General features: G+C 41.1%; 1 protein-coding gene across 1 annotated transcript in view; it reads right to left on the bottom strand.

Moving 5' to 3' along the window:
• Positions 1–9,639: 9,639 nt before the first annotated feature.
• Positions 9,640–19,448, bottom strand: part of SLC22A1 (solute carrier family 22 member 1) — a 32,168-nt gene continuing 22,359 nt past the window's right edge. Inside the window, exons 9-11 of the mRNA XM_006179034.3 lie at positions 12,880–12,992; positions 12,212–12,311; positions 9,640–10,097 (exon numbers count right to left, since the gene is read on the bottom strand). Of these exons, the coding sequence (XP_006179096.3) occupies positions 10,028–10,097; positions 12,212–12,311; positions 12,880–12,992 (283 nt within the window). The 3' untranslated portion in view covers positions 9,640–10,027. The remainder of the gene's footprint in view (positions 10,098–12,211; positions 12,312–12,879; positions 12,993–19,448) is intronic.

Genomic DNA, 19,448 nt, shown 5'->3' with positions numbered 1-19,448 from the left:
GTGATTACATTAGGTCTTTTGTCTTGATCCAATAATTCTGGATATCACCACATCTCTGCCATCTTATTACCAAATGTAATACCAAGTACCAAGTTCCAGTGCCGGATGCACCATGAGGCCAAACAACCCATCAGTTTGGAGCAGAGAAAGGTTTACTGCAGGGCTGAGCAAGGAAGATGGGGTGGCTCATGCCCAGGAAAACCCCAAACTGCCCAGAGCATTTCAGCAAAGCATATTTAAAGGCCCAGTGAGAGACGAGTGTCCAGGGTGCATGATCAGCTCATGCACAGCTCCCTGATTGGTTGATGTTGAGGTAGCAGGGCGGTCTACACCATCCATCCCGAGGTACCAGAAGGTCTGGGGGCCACGTGCTCATGATCGTCGAGTAGTTCAATTCTTCTATGGGTGGTGGTTTTTAACGTCTAAAAAGCTCAGGAAATATGCATGAGATAGTATTGTCTAGATACTTCAGAGAGGAGCTACAGCAGAGGATATGGAGGGGGGAGGTCTGTCCCAGGAAGGCCCCGTGGGGTCCTTCTGGAATGAGTTCATTCCATTACAATCTGGAATGAGTTCCCTGCCCCCTTCCCCTCCCCACACTCCCAGCTTCTTCCAGATTCCATCCCTGACCAAAGTACTCCCCTGCTTTCCGTGGAACTCAGACAAGACCTGAAGCGTAGGGGAAAACAACAAGAAGTTTAATACTGACCATTTCCGCTCTACGTGTGTGCATTGCATCTGCGGTGTCCGCTCTCTTTGACTCTCTCACCTTTTACCCTCCGTGCTCGCTGGCTGCCACTTCCCTCTGCATTCTAGCAGAACTTCTCAAGCTCATCTTCAAATTCACTAACTCAGTTTTCTGTAATATTCAGTGTGTCTCTGCTGCCGTGCCAGATGTTTTTCTTCTAAAAGTGGTGTATCTATTAACATTTTTTTTCCCTTTTCATGACTTCATTATCTTCTAGAAACTTGGAGAGGACAGGAATTAGAGATTTTCTTAAAATTTCCCTTTTTTGGTGAGGGGAACTCTTTTAAAAGGAAATCTTGGCTATGGTATCTCAGGTTCATCACTTCCTCCTGACCTTCTAAATCTTCCCAACGTTTGCTTATGTTTTCTCTGCTCGTGTCTTTTTTGAATATGAAATCTACAATCTTTCCCAGAATTAGTAGCTAAGCTAGTTTCCTGGAGTGTGTTTCTTATTATTAAATGGAAAGGCCACCACCATAGTCACACAAAGAGTGTGTGGGTCATTCTTCAAAGTTTGCAGGTACAGACAAGGGGGTATTAGAAGAGTTTAAATATGCTGCAAATTGGGTTTCCACCCATCTCTGGCCAGACTGCTCTTTGATACTTTTGCTCACGATGAGATGGAAACGTTCGAGCATCAAGAGTCTGATGTTGGTTAAAGGATTCCACCCACTCATTTTTCCTAGTTAAATGCAACGTCCAAACAATATCTCAATATTACTTGCATTACAAGAGCAGGTGTGGGGCCCTGAGCTGTTGTTCCCACTAGAGGAAGACAAATAAAATAGTGTGCCCACTGCCTAGGGTTGAAATTTGGAAATTGGGAGACCATTCCACTCCAGCAGTTGAAAGTTGAGAAGGCAAAAGTTGTAGTTTGATAAAGAAATTCACTCACAGACTCCCTGAGGTTTAATGTTAATAAACCTTACCAGACAAGAACAGTAAACTAAGACATAACTCTCTGTCTAAATAGATTGGGGAAGGGGTGTTGTAACCAAGAGGCAGAAAAGTCTTTAAGAACATTGAATAAAAGAATTTACATGTTTTTGGTTAATAACAATATAATAATAATAATAATAATAATAGTAATAGTAATAATAATAATAATAATAAATTTTATTTTCAGGGAAAGTAATTAGATTTATCTATTTATGTATGTATTTATTTATTTTTAATGGAGGTACTGGGGATTGAACCCAGGATCTCTTGCATGCTAAGCATGCACTCTATCACTGAGCTATACCCTCCCCCCAACAATTTACATATATTTTTAATCATCCCTCAGTTGGCAAAAAGGGATATACACTCATTCAGGAATCAAGGTATAAATGTATCTATATTCTCTAGTCAAGAAAAAAGAAAAAAATTATTACACAATTACTTAAACTAAATTAGCCCAGCAGGGATCCACCCAAATCTTTCTGCTTCCCTTGTCCCCGGGGACTTAATTTTCTTCGGAAATTACTTCGATCATTGTTTATTTTTAGTCTGTCTCCCACAACTAGAATTTAAGTTCTTTAAGGGCAAGAGATCTTGTCTTTCTTCTCCTCTAACTGGATCCCCAGTCCCTAAAACTGTCTAGCACATAGTAGATGGTCAATCAATGACTGAGTGAATTAATGGTGGATGGTTGGATTGATGGATTGATCAATGGATGGAAGCAGCTAAGAGACTTCTTGGGGCATCGTATCCCTTGATTCTGGCCTTTATTTACCCAAGACAAAGTGAGTATGGGGATGTGGGTGAGAGAGGTCTGGTTGTATATCCCAATAATCATGATTATCCTGTATGATCCAACAATTCTTAGGTCAAGAGCATTTTTCACTGTCCCCATTGGGAGACCACCATTCATTAGTCTTAGATGGATCATTAATTCATTCACTGTATTTCTTTGGTGTTAATTTTTTTTTTTTTTTGTCATTACCAAGTGCACCATTTTCTTTAACTTACCATCAATTAGCATCTCTGCTTTCTTCTGTGCAGTGGCTTGCATACCAGCATTGGCAGAAAATATGCTACTTTTAATTTGAATTAACCAGGATTCCTGCAATAAATGCTAGAATTATCCAGCTTTTCCCTGTAGACAAGTATGGTCCAATATTGCACAACTGTCCTTTAGAACAAAGCCAGCAGAGGAAAAGCTTTCAAGGGCCACTTCTATGTCTTACACGAGCCTTTGGAGTGAGGTAGTCTCGTTTGTCCTGGAAATCTATCTTTCTCATCAAAGAGCAGCCCTTGATTTGGGACCCAGAACACCAGGGGTCAGATGTCGTGGGCTGAGTCTCCAGCTTTGAACAATCACAACCATGTCAGGAGCAGCTGGTCCACAGGGACCATACTGGAAAAGGGAAATCTTCCAGAACCTCCCAATTCCAAATGACAGTGTGTCATCAGTTTTATTTCCCAAATCCCCAGACAGTAATTCTTCGTGCCCTTGAGTTGGGTCACAGGTTTTCCACCTTATTCTGCCCCCTTCCCGAGTAGCCTTTTGGCTAATTGTATTTAGTGGATTAGCATCAAGTGATTCATTCAAGTTTTCTGAAAAAAGAAGAAGAAGAAGTAGAAGGAGAAGAAGAAGCTATTTTATAAAAAGAATAAATAATGCCATTTAAAGCAACATGGGTGGACCTGGAGATTGTCATTCTAAGTGAAGTAAGCCAGAAAGAGAAAGGAAAATACCATACGATATTGCTCATATGTAGAATCAAAACGAAACAAAACACAAATGAACTTATTTACCAAACAGAAACAGACTCACAGACAGAAAACAAACTTACAGTTACCAGAGGGGAAAAGGGGTGGGAAGGGATAAACTGGGAGTTTAAGATTTGCAGATAATAACTAAAATATATAAAATAGATAAACAACAAGTTTCTGCTGTATAGCACAGGGAAATGTGTTCAATATCTTGTAGTAACCTATAATGAAAAAGAATATGAAAATGAGTGTATGTATGTGTGTGCATGACTGAAATATGCTGTACACCAGAAATTGACACAACATTGTAAACTGACTGTACTTCGATTAAAAAAATACGTGTTATTTTTGGTGCACATGTCTGATTATTGTCTTCCAATTCAATAATCGAAGTACATGTTTGGACTTCCTCCTCAGTGGTGTACCACGCAGTCCCATGAAGTTGGGCTTCACCAGGTCTCTCTGGATCGTGGGCCATTCACTGTCTGACCAGCACCTGTCCTCACCCTCCCTGACTGTGTCCACAGTAGCAGGAGGAAGTGGGGAGAGCTTGTGCCGTTAAGAATTTGAGCTTTTCAAGGTCCTAGCCTGATTCACAGTGCCACCTGAAGGTCTGACTATCGTTGCTGTTAGAGTGTGATTGATAAGGCAGGAAGGGACAGTCTCATAATTTCTAATTTTTCAGTATGAGTTAAGAAATTGTATCATTTTGAAATTTTTTTAATCTTAGAAGGTGATAGTTCTGCCCCAGGCACAACTTCTTGGCTTGTTGGACAGTCAGGCCCACGGGTCACAGCGGGGGCAGTGCCCCAGGGCTCTGGCCACTCACCACCAGCTAGCCCTCCATGCCGCACACGTCATCTTTTCCCCCGTGGACCAGGCAGGTCTGTGTTCTCTACTCCAGACCTGTCGTCTTCATCTTGGATTGAGGCCCTGAAAGATTTGACTTTGGTTTCCAGGTTAGTTTAATTCTGGATGGCCACTTTGTTTTAATTTAATAAGGTCAAATCATAGACATGATATGTATTTAAGCATGTGTGAGGACCTTTCCACATCTGTTTCATACTTGTGACTCTTAACCTGGGTGTTAATCGCAACTTGAGTGGCAAAGTCACATTAGTCGTGTTGAACAATGAACAGAATGCCCTATAAACTTTATTAGAAACTCATGTGTGCTTTTTCCTTGGCATAATTCCTATTATTTGTTCCTTTTAAGTATTATCACGGACTTGACTCTTTTTATAGTCTCAGCTTGTTCCAATTGACTATAATGACTGTTTTGATGTTAAAATTGTCCCTGCTTGGCCATCATGGACCCCCCATGTTTAGGTTTCTTTGTCTTTTTAACACAACCTTGGTCATCTTTGATGGGCAAAAACATTCTCTTTGGCAAAAACATTTCCCCACCCTTTTGAATTTTGAATTTTTCCTGTCCCTAGGCCTAGCCACAGCAGCCCTTCTTGGAATCTTAATTTCTTTTAAGCAAATTGTGTATGCGAGACTAAAAACTGGCCACTAGGACTGCACACGAGATGGCCCCACAGGCTCTGGCTACAGGCAGAGCAATATTAGAGGCAGCCTCAGTCACTGAGTGAAATTACAAATATTTTCAAGACACTTGGCCGAAAGTTCAAATTTGGACTGAGACTAAGATCAGGGCACAAAGCCTTGCCTTACACAGGCAATGTTTAAAGAGTATTTTTTAAATGAAGGACAATTCTAGATCTTATTAATAATATTAATGACTGGGCTATGATACCAGAACAGATAAAAACCAAACGTTCCTTGAACAGTTAGAGAGAGGTCTGGGCTGTCAGGCTGGACACAGTAAATTACAGATTTGGGGTCAGAAGGGGACCTCAGCACTTGGAGAAGAAGTCACAGAGATGGGAGACCAAGGCTGGGGTGGTGGACATCTAGGCCAGGAAAGGGGATGAACATTTTACTACAACCAGAGGGTCCCCGAGGCACAAATGGACACTGAGAAGGTTTTCCTAAATGAGGGGAACTGAATGACCAAGCACGATCCTCTAAATAGTCCAGACATCTAGTCTGGGACTAGATGGAAACAAAACTAGAGTCTGGCTTGAAGAGGTTAGAAGACGGGCTCGTGTGCCACCCACTTCTCTTCTCAGCTGTTCTTTAGCTCTTAAAATGCCCTGTTACGCCCTCCCGGAACCAGCGAAGGCTGGGCCTGACATCACCAGCCTGGGTCTGCATGAGAAGCAGGTGGTGCCTTTTCTTTCGGACCATTGGCAACAGTGAGCCCTTTGGTTCTTGGGCGGCTGGGGAAAAACGCCGTGGAAGGGGGTGTGGTTGGGGTGAGAGGATGAGGATGACAGACGTCACCCTGCCATTGTCAGAAGTGAGCTGAGCCAGCTGAAGGGCATCTGTCCATCTTCCGTGTCCTGGCTTCCCTCTGGACAAGTCAAGGAGGTGGCGGGGAGAGGCGTGGGAACTGCCTGACCTCTGAGGGGCTCATCTGGTCAAATATGCACCTTATTCTCATGCCGTCTTTCTAGCTTCCTTCCCTTCTTCTAAAGATCCCCTTTGTCCCTCCATGTTTAATCTCGAAGGCAGCTTTGAGCTTTACAGAAATCTGGGTAGCAGATTAGCCATCTCTTTGTTTCCTTGTCTTCTTCCCAACCCACCTTCCACTCCCAAAAGGTCCTAGAGAGACAAACCTACTAAACAATCGGCCGTTTGGTCCCTGGGATCTACTCTGTCACTCCCCAAGGGGAGTGGAGACAGCAAAAGCGCCCCTCACTCCACATTCCCCAAGGGCAGGAAGTCAGGACATTTTTGCTTGCGTCAGAGCAGTAAGTACGTTATCTAATAGGAGGGCAGTTATTTCATTAAGACAGAGCAAAATTTGTAACTGATCTGCTTGGGAAATGTACCTCATTGAGAAACTTCACGTGCAGTCATGTATGTTTGTGATGATTTTATATGTAACGTCATGTGCAATGTGACATGTAATGGAGAGAGAGCAAAATGAATTCAAAAGATGAGACAAGTAGGATTTGGTTCAGCAAGAAAAATATGTTTAGTACACAAAATGCTTGAAAGTACAGAAATAGATTGTGTACTGATTTGGACATTCTGACAAACGCAAGGAAGAGACGGTGCAGGCTGGAGTTTGGGAATGTTTATGGAGGATGGCCAAGGGCAGATGCCCTGGAGAGAAAGCCTGACCAGGAGATGGTGCCAAGCTGCCGTCCTCACAGTCCCCCTGGCCACCCCCAAGGAAAGTCAGTCCCAGCAGAAGGGATGTGACAAATGAGATGGGGCCGGAGAGCCAACAGAAAACCCCATCATTCATATTCCAGGGAAGGGGACCAAAATTCTAGGAACAGAAAACAGAAACGGCTGAATAACTTCTGTTGCACAATGTCTTACTATGCAGTCATTAAAACGAATCAGAACCATGTGTCCCCAAGGGAAAAATGTTCACTCACAGACCCATTTGGATGGCATGACTCCATGAGTTCTCTGGCCATAAAATTCAAATGTGTGAGAAATGTAACCTTGTTTTTCTCCAACTTGGTTTTTATCTCAAACCCCTGTTCTTCCAAGGAAATGTCCTTAAAGGAAGGCTGTCCTCCTCGCTGCGCCCCGCCCCTGCAGTGTGTGTGCAGATGATGGGCAGGTCCCAGCAGCCACCTGGGACCTGGGAAGCCCTGCCTAGCAGAGCAAGGAGCCAGCAGCACCTGGGCCTGTCCCTGTGCCTCCAGCCAGAGCTGTATGGCTGTCCTTGAACTTCTTGAGTATGAGAAAGAAAGAAACTTAAATCTCGTTTACGCCTCTGATATTTAGGGGTTTCTGTTACGGTCAGATATAACCCAGACTAATGCACCCCCTGGGAGCCAATGCAGAGTAGGCGTGCCCAGAGCCCAGGGCCCTTCTCAGAGACCCGCACTGACCATCTCTTTTGTTCCACAGACATCTCAAAACATCAGACATTGAAGCTTCACCTGCAAGGAGGAGGAAGAAGTGGGGTGAACAATAGGATGCTCTGCCCTTAGCAACCAGCTGCAGGGAGTCAGCTGGTCAGATGGCTCAGTTCCATCTCCAGCTGGAGATCTGCAGGTCCCCAGTACAATACAAATTGGGGACCAAGTGGCAGGGAGGCTGGGTGACTACCTCGACCTGGGAGGCGCTCCCCAGCTTCCTGCCAGCTTCTCACAGCATCCCAGCATCCTCACAACCCACTAGCGGGTGGGTGTCTGGAGGACACAGAGGCTCACACAGTTCAGGAACTTGATGGAGGCCATTAGATTAGTAGCTGGTGGAGGAGGCGTTGGAATCACATCCAGCTCTGACCCCCTCTGTGAGAGAACGCTGCAGCTCTCCGGCCACTCTCTGCCCTGGGGAATGGGGCTGAGAGTGAGGCTTCTTGCCCCGTGATCACCCCGCCCTCTGCAGGCGCTGTCCCTGCACCTCCGGTCCCCACTCTGCTCCTGCCTGACAAGCGGCCCCACCCCTCCTGCTTTTCTTCCGCCTCCTCCCATCCCAGGAGCCACAGGATCTCTGAAGGCTGGATTCTAGACACTGAAGGAAATGTTGGGGCAGGACTGGGGAGGCGATTTTCCAGACCCTCAAATCCCCCCATCAGTTTGTAAGGTTGGCCAGTGCTGCTCCTCCACGTCCAACAATATGACCTAAATTGCCTTAAAAGGCTCTGTTCCTACTGTGAATTCTCACGTGGGCGCTATTCCCAGCACACCCTGCAGCTGCCTTCGGGCCTTTCTGAGAGGGTGACCGAGGCACCCAGCAGGTGCTCAGCTCGTGCTTAGACGGCACAGCTGCCGGGAAGCAGGGCCCCCTGGCCGCCTTGCCCTTACCAGGAGCTTCTGCTTCCCCAGGACTGCGTCCCACCTCCCAGTCTCTCCACGTGTTCAGACGCCATCTGTGCCCTTCACCCCACCCACTCGGGACTGACTTAGGCTCTGTTGTATCCACAGCCAGGAAGGCAGGAAGGGAGGAGGCCCAGTGTCACCTCTTGACACACAGGGCAACACTCAGACTTTCTTCCCTCACCAGGAGGAGCTGCTCCTGGACCCGCAGACACACACTCCTGCCCGGATCAGACAAACCGCACTAGGAATCTAAACCCTCGTGCTTTTCAATTAAACTCAGACCTGCTTCTCCTACAGAACCGCACACATCTAGTTGGTCTAGACATGTCTTCCAAGCAGAAAGTTGGAGGTTCACTGTGGATTTTTAATAATGACCCCTCTCTGTCTAAAGCCTTCCTCAGAAGTTTTGCCAAAAGATTCTAAGATTTGAAAGGGCATTTTTTATACGTATTTGAAAAAATGATTCAAAGCTTGCAATTTACATATTTGTTACCAAGAAAGAGTGTAAGTGTTATGGTCGGAAAGATAAGATACAGAGTCAGGACTCTGCTTTGGAGAAGCTGAAATGAAGTGCTCCATGTGTCCAGATGTGTTTTGGGTTTGGATTTTTAATTCTTTATTTTTAATTTTTAATTGAAGTATAAGTTGATTTCTTTTTTTTTGTTTTTGCTAAGGGCACAGATTCAGGTTTCTGAGAAGCCAATGTTCATTCTCAAAGGAAAGTCAGATGCTGCCCAGGACGGAACAGGAAGAGCCCAAGTCCCTGAGGCCACACCCTGCCTGAGCCAGTCCCGCCAGGAGAGTTTGCAATACAAGCACACGTCCTTCATCGTGCCTCCAATTTGCATTAGAGTCTTTTTGTCCCCAGTGCGCTCTGAAGGGTGCCCATCATGTGGTCTTTGTGGCTTGTCTCCCAGGTAAAGAAATTTTCAAATAAGGTTTTTGTGCACGCCAGGAACGACATCACATCTTGAACCAGAACTTGAACCGCTTACTGCTAACTCGCAGTAGGCTGAACTCTTCTTCTTGATATCTTCACTGTGATATTCCAGAGCTGGCATCTGAGTTCACCTTCTAGAATCACCAACAAGAACCAAAGCCAAGAGTGAAACAGAATAAAGTATTCCTGGAATGTAGGTGCCAGAAACGTCTTCCCCAAAAAAGGTCATAGAAATTCTGGCCTTTGAATGAGGAGCATGCTTTACTTCATTCTACGTGTGGAAATGTGATTGGGGTTTGCTGGTGAAGTCACTATATTTAAAAACCAAGTTCCCTCCAGGAAACCTATGTGTTGAAACACTTTTGCCAACATAAGTACCTACAAATACAAAAACATTTTCTTTCAGAGAGTGAATAAAACAATACTTTATTCTAGGAAGTCAGTTACAGAGGCTTCTTTTATAGCAGCATTTAATTCTATTGGATCTTCAAAATACTTCAGATGATTAAGTACCAATTACTCTCACTAAAAAGGATAAGTAGATAAAAGATAGCCAGGGCTTTAAGAGATGGAAAGGAAAGGGAAGGGAAGGGAAGGGAAGGGAAGGGAAGGGAAGGGAAGGGAAGGGGAAAGAAAAGACGCTTCATGTTCTTTAGAATTGGTATTGGTTTGGGGGCAGGCAAGTACGAGGAAGAGTACAGGGGCAGGTGGACTTCCGACCATTCCTTCAGATAGTAACTCTGTCCTCATCTCTGCCACCTGGTCCCCAGGGAAGCATCTCTCTCAGGTGCTATTTGGATGTTCTGATGTTTGGATCTGAATGTAAATCGTGTTTTCTTTGGGCTTTGCTTTCCTGTAGCAAACAAAAATAAAAATTTAAGTTAAAATAAATAACATCTTGATTAAGAAACCATTGCAAAGCTGTACACGGGAGAAGTCTGAAAAAAGCTGAGAATAGGATAGCAAATGATACAGGAGGGAAGGGTTGGTTCTGGCTCTCTGCTTATTTTGCTGTGACCCGTGTGCTAAGAATGGTTTCTTACATTTTAAAATAGTTTTTAAAAATTAAAAATAAAATATCATTTCTGGACACTTGAAAAGGAGATGAAATTCAAATTTATCCAAATCCAAACGTCAATAAATAAAGCCAGAACCCAGCCACCCTGATTCATTTATGTACTGCCCACAGGTGCTTTCTTGTTGAAAGGGCAGAAATGAGGGCGGCGGCAGAGATTAGATGGCCCCAAAGACCGAAATATCTGCTCCCTGGCCCTTTGCAGAAAGAGCTGGCTGTCCCTTGAAGCAGAGCCATCTGTTGTGTCACGGTCCCCCTCCATCATCGGACAGTCAACGTGCCATTTTGAAGCCGGGGGTTTGGGGGTATCTGTCATTATTTCCTTCCTTGGTAGAGTGGGTTTAACAGTAGCTGCCTCACAGTGCTTTGAGAGGGCGGGGTGAGAAGGCACCTGAAGCTTTCGGTGAGGCTGACGCACTGTGAGCGCCCTGTTAGCTAGCGTGACCCTTCCTCCCAGCCCCTGACGGTTCTTCCTAGAAAGTCGGGAAGAAGATGTAATTGAAATGATCTCTCTCGCCATGGACTGTGGCTACTATTTATGGAATTAGTACAGTGGAGAAGACATATATGAAACAAGTGATTATTACACATTATGAAGGGCATCGTCCAGAACAGAGGGTGCCCAGGGAGGTGTGGGGCTCAGAACAGAAGCCCCTGACCTCCCCAGGCAGGTCTATGATGATGGGGCAAAGGGATGAACAAAACATCCTAAAAGATGTCAACACGCCTATTAACAAATTATACTGAAACACTTTAAAATCAGATAGTCAATATCAGCTATATACGTCTACCTCTGGGGACCAAAAAGAAGCACACTGTCAGCAATTACAAAAATGGGTTCAAATTAAAATAGGGTATTTGTCCCTTATCAGTACTGAGAAATGCAGAATTTCTCAAAGCGAGGTGCATAGAGGGCTTGAACGGACAGCGTCCTTTAAAGTGCAGGTTCCCGGGCTCCCCCATCCATGTACCAAGTCAAAAACCTAGAAGGCCCAGGAATCTGCGCCTGAGCAAGCTCCTTTTGTGATTCTTCTGCGTACTAAGCTTAGGAATCACTGAGGAGGTCACACAATAAGCAGGAAGAATGGAGAAAACCTAGGATTTATGGAATACCTACTACGTGCCCGGCAGTGGATTAGTCACTGCCACCTACCTCATCTCACTGAATTCTCACAGCAGCCCTCTAAGTTAAGTGCTATTGTGGCTATTTTTCAGGCAAGGAAATTAAGGTTCTGCAAGGTTCAATGACATTCCCAAAGTCACGTGGCCAAGTAAGCGACCACAGCCAGGCTGAACCCAGGCCTTAACGGCCCCACAGAGTCTCTTCTCCCTGCCTGCCAGGGACGCATGTGTCCTCGCTGTGGACTCCGTGGAACGGAGCCTAACGACCACCTCAACAAACACTCTCTTCCTTTTTTTACTGCTTCAAGAGTAGAATCTGAGACTCCATTGAAGCCCTTGTCCTCATCACAAGAAGGAAAGTTTTAAGCCGTTCTTCTTTGTGAAGAAAGTCACTAAAGTATCTGAACCAACAATTGCTAAAAGGACAGGCGATTGATTTAAAAATAGCTCCCAACTCAGAGCTCTCAGCTCCTGGGGTGAGTTAGGGAGCTGGGTGACCCGGGTGGTCAGTATGACAGACACATCGCTCTGTCTCACAGTTTGGACCAGGCGACTGTCATCAGAAACGCACGCTCATGCTCTCCTGTCTATCCTTTTAAGCCAATGGTTACTGTGTTTTGTTTCTCTCTACAGCAGCTCTGGGAGAAATAGAAGGCTGACAATACCTGTAAAGCTCTCCTAACCCTTAAGAGAAAGGAGATGGGGGGTGTTCATGACGTGGGAAGGCAGGTCTAACGTGGCCCTCGGCGTCCCCCAGCAGCCCGGCTCACCTCCGCAGGTTCTCCACATCCTCGATGGTCTCAGGCAAAGCGACCCCCTTGGTCTCCGGAAGAAGCAGCGTCAATCCCCCGGCAACCAGCCCCACCACCGCTTCAGACAAGACAGATTTCACATGGAGCCGTTAGAGCATGGCCAATACCATTCGCAGGTGATGACAGCTAACTAAAGAGATGCCTAGGTGACGCGCGTGTAAGGGACACATAAGGTCAGGAACATCTAGAAAATTACAGCAGTCGGGTAACTGGGGAGACGGCAGAATAAGAAAAGGGCATGTGGCCTTCATTTTACTTTGACGTGAGCATAAAGCTCCACGTACCTGATGTTTAGGTATTGGGGGCTTTGTTGATTCAGAGACCTCAAGAACAATATGAAGCTCAATTCTGACAAGCTTCTATATATATATTACTATATTGATAGGCTATAATAAAGTATTTATAGTAATCATAATTTATACATAATAGTGTTTATATAGTAACTGTAATATATTGTACATAAAATAACATGTAGCATATAGTTTATGTATAACTATAACACATATTATGTATAATACATATATTATAGTTACTATATATTAACATTGTGTTACTATATATTAATATGTGTTGCTATTCACACTGGGCTGGAAAGAAGGAAGGATAAACGTTTCATGAAGTCTTACCAAACAAAGCGAGGGGCAAACCGTGCCAAACCTCCATCAGCCTGAAGACCAGAAAGGGGGTGATGATCCCACCAAAATCACACAGGGAGGAACACACCATCATTCCAAGGTTCCTGATCAAATACAGAGAACGAAAAAGACGACATTCTTGTGAATCAATTTTCCAAATGTTAAACTTATTCCAGAGCAAACTCATCACCCATTCCCCAGCCTCCGGGGAGGGGAGACAGGTTGGAGATGGAGTTAATCACCAGTGATTTGATCAATGGTGCCTACATAATGGATCCTCCATAAAACCTTAAACTACGGGGTTCAGAGAGCTTCCGGGTTGGTGAGTATATCCATGTACCAAAAGGGCGGCACACCAGCTCCACAGGGACAGAAGTCCTTGTGCTCAGGGCCCCTCCAGACATTGCCCTGTGTACCTCTTCATCTGGCTGTTTGTTTACATCCTTTATGATAAAGCAGTAAATGTAAGTGCTCCCTGAGTTCTGTGAGCCATTATAGCAAGGTAGGGAACTCAAGGAGGGGGTCGTGGGAATCTGATTTACAACCAGCTGGTCAGAAGTGTAGGTGGACAATGTGGGGCTTGTGACTGGCAGCTGAAGTGGGGGCCGTCTGTGGGATTAAACTCTAAACCTGTGGGGTCTGCACTAATTCCAGGCAGTTAACGTTAGAACTGAATTGTAGGACTTGTTTGGAGAGTTGGAGAATTGACTGGTGTGAGTCGAGTTTTTTCTTCCACATGTAGAGATAGGGAACGGTAGAGAGAGGATTTTAAGGAATGGGGGACAAAGAAAGCTAGAGGGGAAACGCGGGGAAACGTGGGGAAGCTGTCTACTTGAAATGAACTCTTCATCTCTGAGAACAGTCTTTGCTCTGAAATCCATTGTGTCTTATATGAACACAGCCACTCCAGCTTCCTTCTGATTAGTGTTCACATGGACTATCTTTCTCCATTCTTTTACTTTTAAACTATCTCTGCCCTTAAATTTAGAGTGAATATCTGTAGACAGCACACAGCTGGGTCATTTTTGTCCAATCTGACAAACTCTGCCTTTTAACTGGGGTGTTTAGACCATTTATATTTCTTGTGATTATTGATATAATTGGGTTTAAATCTGCCATCTTGCTATGTGTCTTCTTTCTGTTCCACCTGTCCTTTGTTACCCTTTTCCTCTTATTCTCCCTTCTTATGAAATGAGTATTTTAAATGAATCTATTTTTTTGATGGCTCAATAACTATAACTCTATTTTGGGTTTTTGGTTTTTTGCTTTAGGGTTTATAGAACTTGTCTTACCTCCACACAGTCTACCTCCAAGTACTGTTATACCACTTCGGGGGTTGAAAATAAACCTTACACCAGCACATTTGCGTTTCTGTCCTCCCGGGCTTTGCACAATTTTACTTCTACTTCTAGGTTATAAATCCACAACACAATATTTTTGCTTTCATTAGAAGTCAGCAAACAATAGCCCATGGGCCAAATCCTGCATTGTTATGGCCTTTGAGTTAAGTGTGCTTTTTATGCATTTATTTTTAATTTTTTTTTTAAAGATTTGGCATTAACTTTTTAAAGATAACAGTAAGTGTAAAGGAGGTCTCCTTGACTTTCACACTTCTTGACAGGGGTGTTTCTCTGGAGAGCTTTTTTTTTTTTTTTTAACATTTTTTATTGATTTATAATCATTTTACAATGTTGTGTCAAATTCCAGTGTCGAGCACAATTTTTCAGTTATACATGAACATATATATATTCATTGTCACATGTTTTTCTCTGTGAGCTACCATAAGATCTTGTGTATATTCCCCTGTGCAATACAGTATAATCTTGTTTATCTATTCTACAATTTTGAAATCCCATTTTAAAAATTAGGAAGCAAGCCAGAAAGAGAAAGAAAAATACCATATGACATCACTCATATGTGGAATAAAACAAAAGACACTATGGACTCATCTATAAAATAGACTCACAGACACAGTAAACAATTGTGGCTCCCGGGGAAAGGGGTGGGAAGGGATACATTTGGGAGTTTGAGATTTGCAAATGTTAGCCACTATATATAAAATTTTTTTTAAAAGTTCCTTCTGTATAGCACAAGGAACTACATTCAATATCTTGTAATAACCTTTAATGAAAAAATATATGAAAATGAATATATGTATGTATATGCATGACTGGACATTGTGCTGTACACCAGAAATTGACACATTGTAACTGACTGTACTTCCTTAAATACATACATACATACATACATACATACATACATACATACATACATAAAATAAAAATTAGAAAAGAAAAAGAATATGCAACAGAGACCACATGTGGCCCACTAGCCTAAAACATTTACTATTAGAAAAGTTTGTCAGTTCCTGCAAGATTTTTGTTAGGTGCCTTTCTTGATTTTTTTTTTTTTTTGTGGTTGGAATTAATTGATATTCTTAGATCTTGAATTTGTAATTTTTATTAAATTTGAAAAAGGTTTGGCCATTATTTCTTCAAATATTTTTTTAACCTTTTTTATCGATTTATAATCATTTTATAATGTTGTATCAAATTCCAGTGTAGAGCACAATTTTTCAGTTATACATGAACATATATATATATTCATTGTCACATTTTTTTCTCTGTGAGCTACCATAAGATCTTGTATATATTTCCCTGTGCTATACAGTATAATCTTTTTTATCTATTCTACAGTTCTGAAATCCCAGTCTATCCCTTCCCACCCTCCACCCCCTTAGCAACCACAAGTTTGTATTCTATGTCTGTGAGTCTATTTCTGTTTTGTATTTATGCTTTGTTTGTGTTTTTTTTTTTTAGACTCCACATATGAGCGATCTCATATGGTATTTTTCTTTCTCTTTCTGGCTTACTTCACTTAGAATGACATTCTCCAGGAGCATCCATGTTGCTGCAAATGGCGTTATGTTGTCAGTTTTTATGGCTGAGTAGTATTCCATTGTATAAATATACAAATCTTCAAATTTTTTTTTCATCTCTCTATTCACCCTTTCTACTCTCCTCTGCAGATGCCAGTTACCTGTATTGGAGTTGTCCCACAGCTCACTGACTCTCCCTCAGGTTCATTTTGAATAGTTTCTACTGCTGTCTTCAAGTCTATGCATCTTTTCTTCCACAGTATTCAATCTGCTGTTAATTCATCTGGCGTATTTTTGACCTCAGACGTTGTCATTTTCATCTCTAGAAATTTAACTGAGGACTTTTTAAATATCTTCCATTGTCTCTACTTAACATGTTCACTCTTTTTCTAGGTTCTTGAACATTCAAGATAAAGGTATGGTAACTGCTTCAATGTCTTTGTCTACTACTTCATCATCTGTGTCATTTCTGGGTCCATCTAGTTTTCTTTTTCTCCTCAATGTTGGCTCTTTTCCTGCAGCTTTAAATGCCTGATGATTTTTGATTGAACACTAGACATTGTAAATTTTGCTTTGTTCAGTGCTGGATATTTTTGTATTCCTATAAATAACCTTAGCTTTGTTTGGAAAACATTGTTAAATCTGGAGCAAGAAATCAGGAAAAGTTTATCCTTCAGGGTCTTACTTTTAAGTGTCTTCTATTACATCTATCTGTGTACTTTACTTCCTATAATGAGTAATTATAAAATCAGTACATTTTCCTTTCCTTCCCAACCCCCACTCCATGACCTCATCTTAGTTGGTTATTTAATCTCTCAGTGTTCGCTACTATATCTGTAAATATATTCATAATTTACTTGATTTATCAGCTTTTTTCTTAGCTGGAAAAAGTATACTGAGCAAATTATATGACAAATTATCAATCCATGTTTTACTGAGAGATTTTAAAAACAAGAGTAGATGCTAAATTTTATTGAATGCCTTTTACTATCTATGGAGATAATAGTACAATTTTTCTCTTTTAATTTATTAGCACAAATTATACTATTAGATTTTCTAATATTAAGCTCTTTGTATACCTGGAGTAACTCATCTTAGATATGATATATTATTATTTAATGTGCTCCACTATTCTGTTTAATAATATATTGTTTAGAGTTAATTAATATTCCTAAATAATATTTGTCTGTAGGTTGTTTCCTTTATCTTTGTTGTTATTTGATATCAATACTATGATAGCTTTATAAATACTTTTTGAAAGATTTCCTCCTTTTCCTATACTCTAGAACAGTTTCTATTAATTAAATGTTTTGTAAAATTATCTTAGGAAACCATTGTGGATTCCCTTTTTATTATTTAGGGTCTCCTTCATCTTATTAATATATTTTATCATAAATTCAATTTTTTCTGATAAAATTATGGTTCTATTTTTGTTCACATTTACCCAGTATGCTTTTTATTTTATTTTATTTTATTTTATTTTATTTTATTTTATTTTATTGAGTTATAGTCAGTTTACAATGTTGTGTTAATTTCCAGTGTAGAGCACAATTTTTCAGTCATACATGAACATACATATATTCATTGTCACATTCTTTTTCACCATGAGCTACCACAAGATCTTGTACATATTTCCCTGGGCTATATAGTATAAACTTGTTCATCTAGTCTATATATACCTGTTAGTATTTACAAATTTCAAATTCCCAGTCTGTCTCTTCCCACCCCCCTGGCAACCATTACTTTGTATTCTATGTCTATGAGTCTGTTTCTGTTTTACATTTAAGTTCATTTGTCTTCTTCCTCTTCCTCCTCTTCCTCTTCCTCTTCCTCTTCTTCTTCTTCTTCTTCTTTTAGATTCCACATATAAGTGATATCATATGGTATTTTTCTTTCTCTTTCTGGCTTATTTCACTTAGAATGACATTCTCCAGGGACATCCATGTTGCTACAAATGGCATTATGTTGTCATTTTTTATGGCTGAATAGTGTTCCATTGTATAGATATAACAAAATTTCTTTATCCAATCATCTGTCGATGGACATTTAGGCTGTTTCCTAGTATATGCTTTTGTGCATTTCTTTCTTTTCAAATTTTCTGAAGAAAAGTTATACTTCAACTACGTAGTAAGTTGTTGGGTTTTGCTTTATAATCAATCAAAGAGCATTTTTATTTATTTTTTCAATAGAGGAGTTGAGTCCACATTTATTTAAATGTCAGAAATGTTTAGTCTTAATTCTGTCATTAGCTTTTATGCCATTTTTTTATTATCATTTCCAGTGTCTTTTATTTTCCAATGTGTGTTGGTTATGTGTATTTTTTCTGATAATTAGAAAGGTTTGTATTTTTATACAAATGACTACCTTTATAACTTTACATAATACACCTAATACTCTATTTCTTTAGATAAGTATTGGCTAACTATTATGAATAATTATAAAATTAGTATATTTCTACTTTCTTTTCAACCATCCTTCCATAAACTAATTTTAATTAATCATATCATTGTTTTTAGAGTTTGTCTTTGTATCTTAAAACACACCAGTAACACTGCTTAATTTATCAGCTTTTAATGATGCATTTTTTCCAATCTGGAGAAAGTATATTGAGGAAATCCGTGCACTACACTACCTCTAACATTCTCTCTCCTTTCCCTTTCCAATCCTTGCTCGTTATAACATTTCTTTACTGTCAGATATATGACATTCACATTCTGTTCTGTAGCCAAAACAGGATCAGGATTTTAATCTCAGATTCAGTGATCACCATCAGTAATTTTGATGGATTACTCCACTTACCACTGTGTTTACTGAGAATTTTTTCTCTAACAGCTTTTTGGGAAAAGGTTTGTAGGAACCATATTTTAAGATAATCATTTCAAAATAATCAGCCACTGTCTTTATTTAGGAATGAGAGCTTAGATTAAATTCTTTGGGTTTCACTTCTTTTCCTTGAGGTCATTGAAGGCCTGTTTCACTGTCTTCATTGAATGGCATCGGTCTGATTTTCTCCTTATACACGTGGCTTAAACTTTCAGCTTGGGTGCTTGATGAGTCTTTCTCTCTGAAGCACAGTAACTTAGCTAGAATATTTCTTAATATTGTTCATTCTGGGTCAGTTTTTCCCATTACACGGTGTGGCATTTCAAATCATAGATCATTCTTTTATTCCCAGAAGTTTTCTTTGAGTTTTTGTTTTTAATTTCTTGAAGTTATTCATTATTTTAATTATCTTCTTTGGGACATAAACGTAATCTCTAAACCTTTCAAGCCCTTTGCTTATTTCAGTCTTATTTTGCACTCCTTCATCCTGTCTTGACTTTCCTGGACTACGTCAGTCCTTCTCTGTACTGCTTTCAAAGTAGGTATCATGTCTCAAATACTTTTTCTTTTTTGCTTCTTTTGAACCTGAGCTGACTTCAGTTTCATCTACTGTCTTGTCACATAGTCTCGCAAGAATTTACATCTCTGCTTCAAACTCTTATTTTCTAGAGATGACTGATTCATTATTATTTTGCATTTAGTTGTAGTATATTTGGCTACACATTTCATTTGCTTTGTGACAATATTTTTTGCAGTGCATCTTCTTCGGTTGCTATTCATTTTTCCTGTTCCTTTCCCCCTTGTGTCTCATGATATATTTCTATAGCTCTTAGGCAAGTTGCTTTTTTAGTTATGATTC

Source organism: Camelus ferus, chromosome 8 (genome assembly GCF_009834535.1).
Source record: "Camelus ferus isolate YT-003-E chromosome 8, BCGSAC_Cfer_1.0, whole genome shotgun sequence".
Taxonomy (NCBI): Eukaryota; Metazoa; Chordata; class Mammalia; order Artiodactyla; family Camelidae; genus Camelus; species Camelus ferus.
The sequence above is the reverse complement of the archived record's forward strand: the minus strand, read 5'-3'. Positions and strand labels throughout refer to the sequence as shown.